This window comes from Balearica regulorum, chromosome 31 (assembly GCF_011004875.1).
Source record: "Balearica regulorum gibbericeps isolate bBalReg1 chromosome 31, bBalReg1.pri, whole genome shotgun sequence".
NCBI classification, from domain to species: domain Eukaryota; kingdom Metazoa; phylum Chordata; class Aves; order Gruiformes; family Gruidae; genus Balearica; species Balearica regulorum.
Window position 1 is genome coordinate 1 of NC_046214.1, and position 12,362 is coordinate 12,362.

Genomic DNA, 12,362 nt, shown 5'->3' on the forward strand with positions numbered 1-12,362 from the left:
CGCTCTGTGGGGGGGTGTTTCCCTGTCCATGTCCCTTCTCCTCTGCCAGTGCCCCGGGTCCTCTCTGGCTGCACCACCGCCACGAGCAGAGTGGCTGCGGGAGCCCAGAGGCCTGGGGTGTCTCTGTAAAGGAGATCCCCTTCCCACCCAGCACGTGGTCCCCAATCAGGGCAGATTAGGGGAAGGGGGAGCAGGATGGGGATTGACAGAATCACAGGATCATGGAATACCAGGTTGGAAGGGACCTCAAGGATTCTCTGGTGCAACCTTTCTTGGCAAAAGCTCCATCTAGACAAGATGTCCCAGCACCCCGTCCAGCCGAATCTTAAAAGTCTCCTCCAATGTTGGGGAATCCACCACTTCCCTGGGGAGATTATTCCAATGGCTGATTGATCTCTTTGTGAAAAATTTTCCTCTTGTGTCCCATCAGAATCTCCCCAGGAGTAACTTGCACCCATTACGCCTTGTCTTTTCCATGGGATTCCTTCTAAAAAGGGAGTCTCCATCTTCTTTGTAGCCACCCTTTAACTACTGGAACATGGTGAGGAGGTCTCCCCTAAGCCTTCTTTTACAAGGCTTAACAAACCCAGTTCTCTCAGCCTTTCCTCATATGGCACACTTCCCAGTCCTTGGGTCATCTCCGTGGCCCTTCTCTGGACCCTCTCCAGCCTGTCATGTCTGTCATCTCCATACCTTGGTAGCAGCCTCTGCTGCATTTTCTTCAATCTGTAATTTATTTATGGGCTTTAGACACTGATGGCACAGCTACAGGCGGTATCTTCTCTCTATTGTTAGCACTCTGTTAGATCTGTTACATCTCTGATAGACAGCATTTGTGTAAAAGTCAGATGCTAGAGCTATAAAATGCTAGTTTGTGAAATACTGTACATTTCATTTCCAGAAAGTACATGCAAGAAAAACATCTACCTTCTTAGCTCAACTGTCACAGCTCTGCTAAACAACACAAACTCGCAGGCAATCTGGTACGAGACCGCCAATTGTGCTGAACTTCAGACGGCCAATGTAAACTTAAGCATTTTCTTCAGTGAGTCTCCATGTACTGGTGCTGTTTTCCAGCTTGGTATATCCAGCCCTCTGTGCTGCTTTTAGTGAATGTATCTGCTCTACCCATACGTGCACCCCCCAATTTTATTAGTCTTATCAAGCTCTTCTCCGTTCCTACGTATTCATGTCCATTAAATGATTTTTTTCAGGGATTTCTTTAACCCGTCTCCTCCCACATGCCCAAAGGAGATGCCAGCTTTGTCCCTGAAGCCATTAGAGCCCTCCACATGCTTCTGATGCACAGAGATTCCACCAAGAGCTCCTCGACCTCACTCACCTTGTGGGTCAGTTAGAAGCAGCTGCTTCACAGTTCCAAGGTTATGGTGCTAAGCTTCCTATCTCTGCTGTGGGAGTGTCTAAAAAAATTCACTCCATAGCCAATGTGACTATGAAGCAGGTATCCTTTATTGCAGCGCTGGGAGTCGCACATGGATATTTCCACGAACGTGCGTCTCGACAAGAAACAAATTGTACGTGATTTCTATTACAAAAGCGTTACATATTCATTAGGTTTCCGATAAATGTAATACATATTCATTATTCTTCCGGGAACTCATGAATATATGCTAATGTCCTGATACGCCTGCGCAGTTTCTTTCTCGGGTGGTCGTCAGGGGTCGTCCTCCTCAAATCGTCCTCTTTCTCCTCTTCTTCAGTGTACACAGGTGGGTGACCTCTTCTTCATGATCTCCGTTTTGCAAGCTCAGCAACTTGTTACCCGTCCTGCCCAGATGGTCCCAGGCTTGTTGGCATATTGGGCCCCCTCTATCAGGATGCCTCAAACTTTGTGTCTTTTTTTCTAGTTCATACCCAAGGACTGTTCCCTAATTTACGGCTTCTCTTACTCTGTTTCTACATTCCAACTATTTTACTAATTGTTTTCTTTCGTACTGGAGCACGAGACAGGCGAAGCCTGAGTTTGTGGGGCCTGACTCAAGTGTTTTTAAAATGGTTCTACGCTACTTAGTTTCCCTTATTCACCCTGAGGAGGAAGGAGCAGCAGAGACACCGGGTGACGGACTGACCACAACCCCCATTCCCCGTCCCCCTGTGCCGCTGGGGCGGGAGGAGGGAGAAAATTCAGAGTAAATTTAAGCCGGGGAAGCACAGAAGGCTGGGGGGGAGGTGTTTTAAGATTTGGTTTTATTTCTCATTCCTCTGTTTTGCTTGGTAATAAATTGGATTAATTTTCTTTTCTAAATTGAGCCTGTTTTGCCCATGACAGTAATTAGGGAACGATCTCTCCCCGTCCTTATCTCGACCCACGAGCCTCTCGTTCTAGTTTCTCTCCTCTGTCCAGCTGAGGAAGGGGGGCGTGTGATGGAGCGGCTCTGGTGATCAACCCACCACATTGTGAAGCACTGCTGAGCCATAGCTACAACGTTGGTGTGTTATCAGGGCTGGTTTGGTCACAGATCCAACACACGGCACCGTATAGGCTGCTACGGAGAAAATGAACTCCGTCCCCGCCAAAAGATGTTGGTGCAGGGGGCAGACGGGGATTTTGGAACAGGACTGGGGAGAAAGGGATGAATGTTTCCCTGGACAAGAGGTGAAATCTCTCTCCTCTCTCCCCAGCTGTGCTGTCTCCCTCCTGACGTCATAATGCACCTTCAAATGACGCAGGTTGATGTCACAGGGGGATGCCCCACATCACAGGGAGGTCTCCCCAGCGCCACGTCGGTGCTGGCACTTCCCGGCGAGGCCTGGGAGCTGCTGGGCCCTGCTCAGGGGCTCTCCACTGCTGCCCTTCGGAGCTGCTCCACAGCCAGGAGCAGGGTCAGGAGGCAGCGGGGCTGTGCTGGGGGACCCTCGCTGACAGGCAGAGCAGGGGCACGTCAGAGAGGAGTTTTGGGAGAGGAGCTGCGAAGAGCATCCCTTTCCCTGAGCTGAGGGCAAGCAGCCAGCGCGATGGAGGGCTGCTGCACCGTGGCCGTCAGCTTGGAGCTGAGCAGCTCGTTCCCCACGCTCCTGCGGCTCTCCACCAAGGGTGAGGGGTCTGGGAGCTCCTTCCCCAGGGGTTGCGCTGGGGCTGTCCGCTGTCAAAAGCTGCGGGGGGTGGCTGGAGAGGGCTGGGGGCTGCCACGAGAACCCTGCCCGAGGGTCCCACAGGGCTCGGGGGACAATGTAGCGACCAGAACTCCCGGCTGCCCGCAGCCCCCAGGCTCCCATGGGCATGGCTTGGTGCCCTGGCGAGGGGGGCCACCCAGGGCCAGCTTTCCCTGGGGGCTGGTACCTCTTGGGGTTCTGGCTCTGGGATGAAAAGGGGTCCTGCATCCCAGGGGCTGGGGGGTCCTTCAGCTCTCAGAGGGCTCTCGTGAGCCAGCTGGAAACGCCTCTGCTGTAAATCAGCCCTTGACTTTGAACTAGTCTCCTTTGGGAGAACCTCTGTTCCTTCCCTCTGGAGCCTCTTGTGGTGCCAGGCTGGCAGATCACATCCTGGGCTGTGGGGTGCCATCCCTTTCTGGGCGTTAGGTGGCCACAGCCCTGATCCGGAGCCCTTCCCACGTCCCCTCTTCTGCTCCAGCCCTGCCCCGGGAGCAGAGTAAGGCGGGCAGTCTGAAATGGGGGCACAGCCCCCTTGCCGAGAGACACTGAGCTGGCTGGCCTGGAGCCTGACACCTCTTTCCCTTGCTTTCCAGAGGTTGTGGCTATCTGGGACGCTGTGTCCGCGTACATCCTGGCACAGATGAAGCTGGACAAGGTGGGTTGGCCTCTTGGTCTCTCTTTGTCCTGGACAGCCTGGGCGCTGGGGAGCGATCCCTCCCTGAGCATCGTGGCCGCACACCGAGACAACCTCATGTACCCGCAGCTGCTGCTTGGTCAGCCAGGAGAAAAATCAAGTCCGGACCTAGTCTGAGAAAGAATTCAGTGCACGATGGGGCTTCACTCTTCCCTGTGGTCAGAGTGGAGAGACCAAGCAGAGAGACGGGGGATTATGCTGGGTCCATACCAAGGGTAACGGCTGGGAATCAGTCCCAGGTGTATTCCCTGGGCTGGAAATGTCTGGGATTTTCTGTGGCCAAGGGATGGCAGCAAGTATTTTGAGGAGGGCAAGAAAACAAATGGAGAACATGGGCCTTTTCCAAAGTTTTCACTTCACCCATCATCAGCCTTTTGTCTTTTTTCCTGGGCAGGGTGTCCTGCTCACAGGACTTGGGACCTTCGCTGTGGTCCGAGAGCAATTGCAGGGCAACGAAGAGGCGTATGCGGTTCGAAGACCAGTCTTCCAGCCGGACATCGATGCGTTACATCTGCAGGAGCTGGTGTTCCCTACAGTGGTTATCCCTGGTGAGAAGGCAGTGGCCACCCTCCACTTTCCCCCTCCACGTCTGGGGAAGGATGTGTGCTCTCTGCTCTTTGGAAAGGGCTGGGAGATGTCGGGAATGGCCTCCAAAGGTCAGGGGACAGCTTGAGCTCCCCCAAAACAAACCACTCCCCGAGAGCTGTTTTATAAACGACCGTTTCCCTGGCATGTCGTTACGAATCTTACACGGAAATTTGGCCTGCTGCGGCAGTGACGATGTTCCTCCTCCTCGCAGGCAACGTCAAGATCAAGCCGCTGAACTACAAGTGGCTGTCGCGAGCCACCTGCTTCCCGCAGCACGTGGTGGCGGAGTGTGTGCGAGAGACCATACGCTTGTACTCGTTCCAACTGCAGAACGGGCGGCGCCTCGCCTTCGCCTTCAAGGACATTGGCGTTCTGTCCTGCAAAGACGACGTCCTGTGCATGCGGTTTTATTACGACTGCGTCACGGGGCTGGAGGGGAAGGCCAGCCGGATTGCGCTGCTTCGCACGGTAAGTTGCTCAGGTTTTGAGGGCTGCTTCCGTTCTTTGGGAGCTTATGGAAGGGTGAGCAACCCAATCGCCCTCGGCCAGCCTGGACGTGGCAGGCCAGTCAAACACCTTTCCCCACGCTCGCCCCCGCTGACTTCTCCATTAGCAAAGAAAGTTTCTGCTGAGTTTCTGGGTCCTCGCCCTGCCAAAAGCCCGGCACTGTTACTGCGCAGGCTCAGCGTTTGCTGTGCAGCTTCTCCAGAGCAGAGCAAGGGCTAACGCTCCTGGAGGAGGATTTGGAAGACTGGTTTGGAGAAGTGGCTTTCTTTTGGAGCGGGAGACAGGTCTGCTTCCTTTGGGAGCCAAAAGAGAACTGCCTTGGAAGCCTTCTAACAGCTCCGTGTCACTTTGCAGAGGCTGTGGATGCCGGGTGCCAAGGTCTCCGGTGGAGCAACCACCGCTCGGGGGATGCAGGCTGCACCTGCCCAAGCGTTCCCGAGGTGAGTGCCTTTCCTCTGCAGCCCTCGACCAACCGAAGTCCTGAAGTGCCTGGTTTCTGGTTAAATAACGCTGATCTGGGGCTACGCGTGTGTTTTCTGGTGTTGGGGGCAGATTGCCAACAAAACCTGTGCGTGGCCACCAAGGACAAGGGATGCCATGCCTCGCACGACAGTCAGGAGGATTAGTGCTGGGGAGCTGCAGAGGGCAGGGGTCACCCTTCTTCACGCCTGTGTCCCCATCTGCTTTCCAGGTTTCGGTTCATTGTCATCAGCAGCTCGGTGGCCAAGGCGTTCTCCACCTGGCACAAGAAGGCTGCAGGAAAGCACAGGACCAGCAGAGGTACGGGAACAGGTCCCGCTGTCCAGGTGGGCCCTGCCCCACACTGGGTGACCACAGCCCCGTTAAAACGCACTCCCCACGGGGCTGCTCTGAAGAGCTTCCTCCTTTCCCAGCTTCCCAGGGGTGTCCTGACAAGCTGCTGCAGAGGCGGGTGAGGCTCTCCCTGCCCGTACTGCCAAGCCAGGGGCCAGGCACCGGGCAGCCAGACATGGAGAAGAAGACTTCTGCCAGGTGAGACCCTTGTGGGAAGAGATGAAAGGGGCCCTTGCACCCATGCAGGAGAGACATCCCGTTTGGAGACTGGCTGTAGGGACTGGGGAAGGTCCCTGGCACAGGCCCCATGCTTTGTATGAGCTTGTTTGCCCCATCGCAGGCCCCTTAGTGGGGAAGGTGGCGGATGTGGAGTGCACCCCACATCACTTTGCTTGCCCTTACAACAGACCTGAGGTGCAGTCCTCTGCCATCCGTCCGATGGGGCTCAGGAAAGGCTCCCCCTTGCCATGGGAAACGGCCCCACCTCCCCCGCTTCTTCTGCCAGCCTGGGGAGCTTTGATACCCGCTGCAAGTGGGAGACCCAATTGCCCCGTGCTCATGCCGACTCCTCCTGGTGTCTCTTTGCAGCGTGCTCCCCCCATGTCCAGGCAGCTCCCCCAAGACCAAGGAGGCAGGCAGGCAGGAGCCATTTCCTCCAGCCAGGCCCACCGCTGCAATCCCGTCCTCCGAAGGCTGCAAGAGAGTGCTGCAGGTACGTGCTCTGCCTTGCTGTTGCTACCGCGCCACTGAGACTCGGCTAAAGCCTCTTTGTGCGGAGAGCCGATCTGAAAGGATCCCTTGGCGTGCGTTCGTTGTAACCTGCCTGTCACCCCCTTCGGATCTAAGCCCTACCTAACCCCCAGAAAGGCATCACAGAATCATCAAATCATAGAATCTTTAAGGTTGGAAAGGACCTCTAAGATCATCAAGTCCAACCGTCCACCCAGCACCACCATGTCTACTAAACCATGTCCCAAAGTGCCACGTCTACGCCTGTTTTTGAACAGCTCCAGGGACGGGGACTCCCCCACCTCTCTGGGCAGCCTGTTCCAATGCCTGACCACTCTTTTGGTGAAGAAATTTTTCCTAATGTCCCATCTAAACCTGCCCTGACACACCTTGAAGCCATTTCCTCTTGTCCTATCGCTTGTTATCTGGGAGAAGAGACCAACACCCACCTCACTACAACCTCCTTTGAGGTAGTTGTAGAGAGCGATCAGGGTCTCCCCTTCAGCCTCCTCTTCTCCAGACTAAGGTTGCCATGAAACACTTTATTCTGGCCAGGGGCTATGGAAAATGTCCAAGTCCTTCCTAGGCGGTTGGCAGCGGAGGTCTTTGGTCACTCAGCCGTGCTTGCCATGCGTTGGCGTGACTCCCCGGCCCCTGATCTGGTAGGGGCAAAGCGCTGCCGACCGACCGGCTGAGGCAAGGGGCACCACCACTATGGGTCAGAGCCGAAGGAAGCCCCTCCAGGAGCTGAGACTAATCCTGGCTGCTGCTGCGTTTCCGTCCCCTCCAGGAGGTCTGGCAGCTGTCTGCAGAGTGGGAGCAAGTGAAGACCCGGTGGCAAGAGCGACGAGAGCAAGCGAAGGCAGAATGGGCGGCGTGGGAAGCCTGGGCTGCAGGGGAGGACCGCCAGCCGCCCCAGGTACGGGCAGTGATTGACAGCGCTGAGCGCAGCAGCGACCCTCTCTGTCGGGGGTCTCCAGGGGGTTGGAGCAGGACTGACACCCAGCTGCAGGGCAGGGGTTTGCCTGCTCATCCCCGTGGGGGAGAGATGGGCAGCAGGATCCGAGGGGCAAAAGCAGCCGTCAGCCGTGGTGAGGGGCACGTGGTGCTTAGTCTCCCGGCTCCCAGGTCCTGCTGCAGGCTCCTTTCAAGAGGTCCTCTGGGGAACGGCACCTCTGTCTGCCGTCTGGTTTGCTGAGAGCATCTCCTCCTTGGCAGGCACTCGGCACTGGAGGCACTTGGATTCCCCACCCTCCGGCCCAGCCCAGGAGAAAGGAGGTCACCGAGAGGTGGAGGAAGGCGGAAAACCCTCTCCCAGCAGAGGAGATGGCAGCAGCAGCCCAGCTGAAGAGACTCCAGCCTGAGTAAGTGTGCGCTGGCTCTGGACACAGCCTGGGGCAGTCGAGCAGCCATGACCCCGCAGAGCTGTCCAGGTCCCCCGTCCCTGCATCCGGGGCTTGCGTAGGACAGAGGCTGAGGGATGCTGTTTCCCTGTTTGTCGCAGCCACCTTTCCCCACGAGCGGTCCAGGTCCTCAACAGGCTGGAGCCGCACCAAGCGCGGAGGAACATTTTCAGGCACGTCGCTGAGAACAACAGGCGGCATCAAGAGCGGCAGAGGCAGCTCCCCTGGTAACTATCTCCAGAAAGGCACGGTGCTTCCTCCGGCTGCAGGGCCCATCCCTCCACGGAGGGCAGCCCCGGGGGGAAAGAGGGCATTTCTCTGACACCCCTCGTGCGGCAGAAGCCGGTTTTGGAGGGTGGGTTTGGGCTGGACCTCCCTGACACCCAAGGGGCACTGCCTGGGCACCCAGAATTGGCTTTCCATGTGGGATGTAAAAGTGCTGTCTGAAGACAGAGGGATCCCTGTGATGGCTGGCGCTCCCCTTTCCAAACAGAGAGCACGTCCTTCCCTTGCAGAGTCCTGCCCCAAGACACCTTGCCCCGAGGGGGGACACCTGTACGGGACATCCAAGGTCTCAGCTCCACCTGACTCAGCCTGGGGCTGAGTCAGGTGGAGCTGAGACCTTCTCCTGGGCTTGGGCATCAGGGGCCTCTCCCACTGAAGTGACACCTTGAAGCTTCATCGCAAGCAGATCCCATCATGGGTGGCCTGAGCTACGCCTGCAGGATTTCTCTGCCTTCTCTCCGTCCATAGAATCATTCGCTTTTCTTTCTTCCTCCCTAGCACTAGATGCTGGTACCGCAGCAGAGGAGAAGGTGCCGGGAGCGGTGGCTGTTAGCGAAGGCGCTGGGAGGCTTCTCAGCTGCCAAGATCCACCTCTAAAGACAAAATAAAGAGGTCTGGAGCTGTTCCCATCTGGACCGGCTGGTCTGTGCCTGGTGATGGATCCATCTAAAGGGATTACACACACACCCCCCCCCCGACATGTGATCCCAGAACTGCTCGCAGGGGCAGGAGGGAATAAAGTCCACGCACACCCCACAGCGCGAACACGTGCACATCCCAACACACAGGCAGGACGATGCAGGTGGTGCTCGCGCTCTCCCCGGGAAACCAGCACAGAAAGAACCAGTGAGAGAAGCCTCACGTTCACAGCTCTGGTCCTCGTGGGGGACCTGAACCGCTCTGGTGCCTGCCGGACGGACAAATCCAGCAGGGATCAAGCGATGCAGGAGATTTCTAGTGCACATTTCCTGGCAGGGGTGATGGAGGAACGAAGGAGGAGAGGTGCTCTGCTGGACCTGGCCCTGGTGAACAAGGCAGAACTGGTTGGGGATTTGAAAGCCAGCAGCAGCCTTGGCTGCAGGGAGCCTGAGGTGGTAGAGTTGAGGATGCGGAGGGGAGGGAGCAGGGCAAAAAGCCAAGACCACAGCCCTGGCTTCCAGGAGAGCAGAGTTCCACCCCGCCAGAGACCCCAACTCTGCTCCCTGCTCTGGCCAGGCCCAGCCTTGGGAACCAGCTGGTGGCCACGAGGAGCCAAAACAAGGCGGGGGAAGAGTGGGGTGGGGAGGCACGGCAAGTATCTGTTCAGAAAAATTGTCTGCTGGGCTGTCTGCGTCTTCCCCAGACAGGGAGATTCCCTGAGCCGTGGCTGACAGCTCCGAGCGATAAGGGTGTAAATCAACTTTTGCGAGAAACTCCCTCAGAGCTGAAAACTGGAATGCTGACTTTTTGAGGTCCTCCTTGAGCAAGTTCATGGGCAGACCTGTTAACACATGCTGTTACCTTACTCACAGTTGGAGGATTTTTTTGCAGGGAACCACCGAACAAATTAAAACACGTCGGGGCTCTGGGGAAGTGTCTCGTCAAGAGCTGTTTCAATAAGCCTTAAAATTGGGGGTGCCCCAACGCCAAATAGATGGGGTACCCTATGCTCAATCAGCCGTGATGGTCCAGCAGAAAAGCAAGGGAACAGCGGGAAAGGAGGGGCTGCTTAAGCCGCAGAAGCAGTGTCCCTACAGTCCCCTGAGACAGGAGCTGAGAAAAATGGCTGGAGAAGATCAGGAGCAGGGAAAGGTGTGGCAGGGACCATACAAGAGCCAGCAGGGTCCCTAAACCAAGAAAGGCTCGCCTTCAGGAATAACAACCTTTTAATCTGCCTTAAGGCCCTGAAAGCAGAGGCACTCGACTTTATCGTGGATACGGGAGCACAAATGTTACCCCAAAAGTACTGTAGAAGCAGGGGGATTCAATACCACAGTTTAGGTAGCGTTGGGCTCAGAAATACCCACTTAGGGAGCTTTGGGGCTTAAAGCCAGTAATGCAGCATGTTTTTTGTGATCAGAAATAACCATTGAGGGAGATTTTGGGCTCACATGCAGCTATTTGGGGAGATTTTTGGAGCCCAGGGAGCTTTTGGGCTGAGAAACAGCCACTTAGGGAGCTGTGGGACCGAGAAACTGCCACTTCAAGCTATTTTGCATTCTGAAGCACTGATTTCGGCAGCTCCTGGGCTCAGAAACAGCAATTTAGTGAGGTTTTGGGCTTCAGAAAACCCATTCAGGGAGCTTTGGGGTCAGAAAAACTCAGTTCGGGAGGTTTTGGCATCCTGATCTTCTTTTTCGGGAGCTCTGGGGCTCCGAAACACTAACATAGGGCGCTTGGTTGCTCAGAAGCATCAATTCAGGGAGCTTTTAGCAATTTTTTTGTGATCAGAAATAACCATTTCGGGAGCCTTTGGTCTCGGTCACCCTCCTTTAGGGTGGTTTTGGGCTCCCAAACACCCGTTTAGGGAGATTTTTGGCTCAGACACACCCACTTGGGGAGCTTTTAGTCTGCGAAACATCCACTTCAGAAACTTCTGGGCTGAAAAACGGCCACTAAGGGAGCTTTTGGGGTCTAAAGCAGTGATGTAGGCAGGTTTTGGGGTCTAAACCGCTGATTTATGGGGAGACAGTGGGGTAGCCCTGTATGTTCGGGAGTGCTTTGACTATGTAGAGCTTGACGATGGTGGTGACAGGGTTGAGCGTGTCTGGGTAAGAATCAGGGGGGAGGCCACCAAGGCAGGTGTCACGGTGGGAGTCTGTTATAGGCACATTTTGGGCTCTGCCTTTCGGGACTGGAACAGGTGGTGACAGCCCTGTCCTGTCCCCCTCCAGCAGCAGGAGGAGATGATCATCCCTGGATGACCCCCCACTATCCCCTGGGAGCCCTGGGCCATTTCCCTCTAATGATCAATAAACCCCTTCAGCAAAGCTGCGCTCTGGGGGGGGGTGTGTGTCCCTGTCCATGTCCCCTCTCCTCTGCCAGTGCCCCGGGTCCTCTCTGGCTGCACCACCGCCACGAGCAGAGTGGCTGAGGGAGCCCGGAGGCCTGGGGTGTCTCTGTAAAGGAGATCCCCTTCCCACCCAGCACGTGGCCCCCGATCAGGGCAGATTAGGGCAAACTGGAGTGTCCCCCCAGGAGGCTGGGAGAGGCAAGGGGCAGACGGTGACAGCCCTTGGAGGACGCGGTGCTTTGGAGGCACAGCGGGAAACAGGTTCTTACCGGGGCTCCAGTGAGCACCATCCCCCACATCGCACAACGGGGTGTCGGGGCAGGAGAGGAGCACGGACAGGCAGCCCAGAGCCCCGGGTCCTCTGCCCCGCTCTGGGAGGGGTGGTGGTTCCCTGCCCCATGGACTCAGCCCTCCTGGCTTCACAGGAGATTTCAGAGCCCCACGCTGGGCCCATGTACCTTCCTGGACCCCCAGCCCCACACCCTTGTTGGGGTCACCCCCCATCACAGACCAGGAAGGCAGGTCATGGGCTCCCGACACTGGACGGACCTCTCCCCGTCCCTCGCCATGTGTGGCCCAGCTTTGTGGGACTTTGTGTTCATTATCTCTCGGCTGTGGTTTTGTCTCTCCAGGCAGGCACTGAATTACCAACTTTTACATTAGGAATTGTTCCCTCACCCTGCATTTTTTGTCACATTTTCCCCTGCGTGTGATGATCTGAAAGGGTCTTTTCCAACCTCAATGATTCTCTATGATTTCAGGTCTTCAGCAGGGTCGACTGCAGGGGAATATTTCTGAGGCGGATGGGGGGACCTGAGAGTCTCCAGGGCAGCGGATTGCAAGCGGGGCTGATGGGCAGCATCATCCTGTGGCTCGTCCCTGGGCTGTGGGGTTTGGGCAGGAGCTGTCAGCTGGGAAACCAAAAAAGGGTTTCCTTTTTTTTGGAAGAAAAAAGAAAAAGGGGAAGCCAGAACCCAAAATTTACCAAGACACAGGCGTGACAGAGCAAACATGGAGCCAAGGAGAAGAAACGAACCTCGCTGCTCACAGTAATTGGTGGGCCATGGAGAAAGCACAGGCGCCACTTCCAGGAAGGTCAGCCTGGACTCTGCAAGAGTGTGACCCAGGGGGCCCCTGGCCTGGGAGGGATGCGGGAATCGATAGAGCTGTGTGAACCCGTGAGCGATGTGCAGGGGAAGGGGGAGCAGGAGGAATAAAGATGGGGATTGACAGAATC

At 56.2% G+C, this 12,362-nt stretch overlaps 1 protein-coding gene across 1 annotated transcript; it reads left to right on the plus strand.

Moving 5' to 3' along the window:
- Positions 1 to 2,641: 2,641 nt before the first annotated feature.
- Positions 2,642 to 9,554, plus strand: LOC142598805 (uncharacterized). The gene is made up of 12 exons (XM_075738230.1): positions 2,642 to 3,055; positions 3,708 to 3,769; positions 4,203 to 4,356; positions 4,608 to 4,864; positions 5,258 to 5,343; positions 5,595 to 5,683; positions 5,797 to 5,914; positions 6,305 to 6,428; positions 7,236 to 7,364; positions 7,664 to 7,809; positions 7,950 to 8,075; positions 8,638 to 9,554. Coding segments are annotated over exons 1-12 (1,371 nt in total). The 5' UTR covers positions 2,642 to 2,976; the 3' UTR covers positions 8,639 to 9,554.
- The last annotated feature ends 2,808 nt before the right edge of the window (positions 9,555 to 12,362 follow it).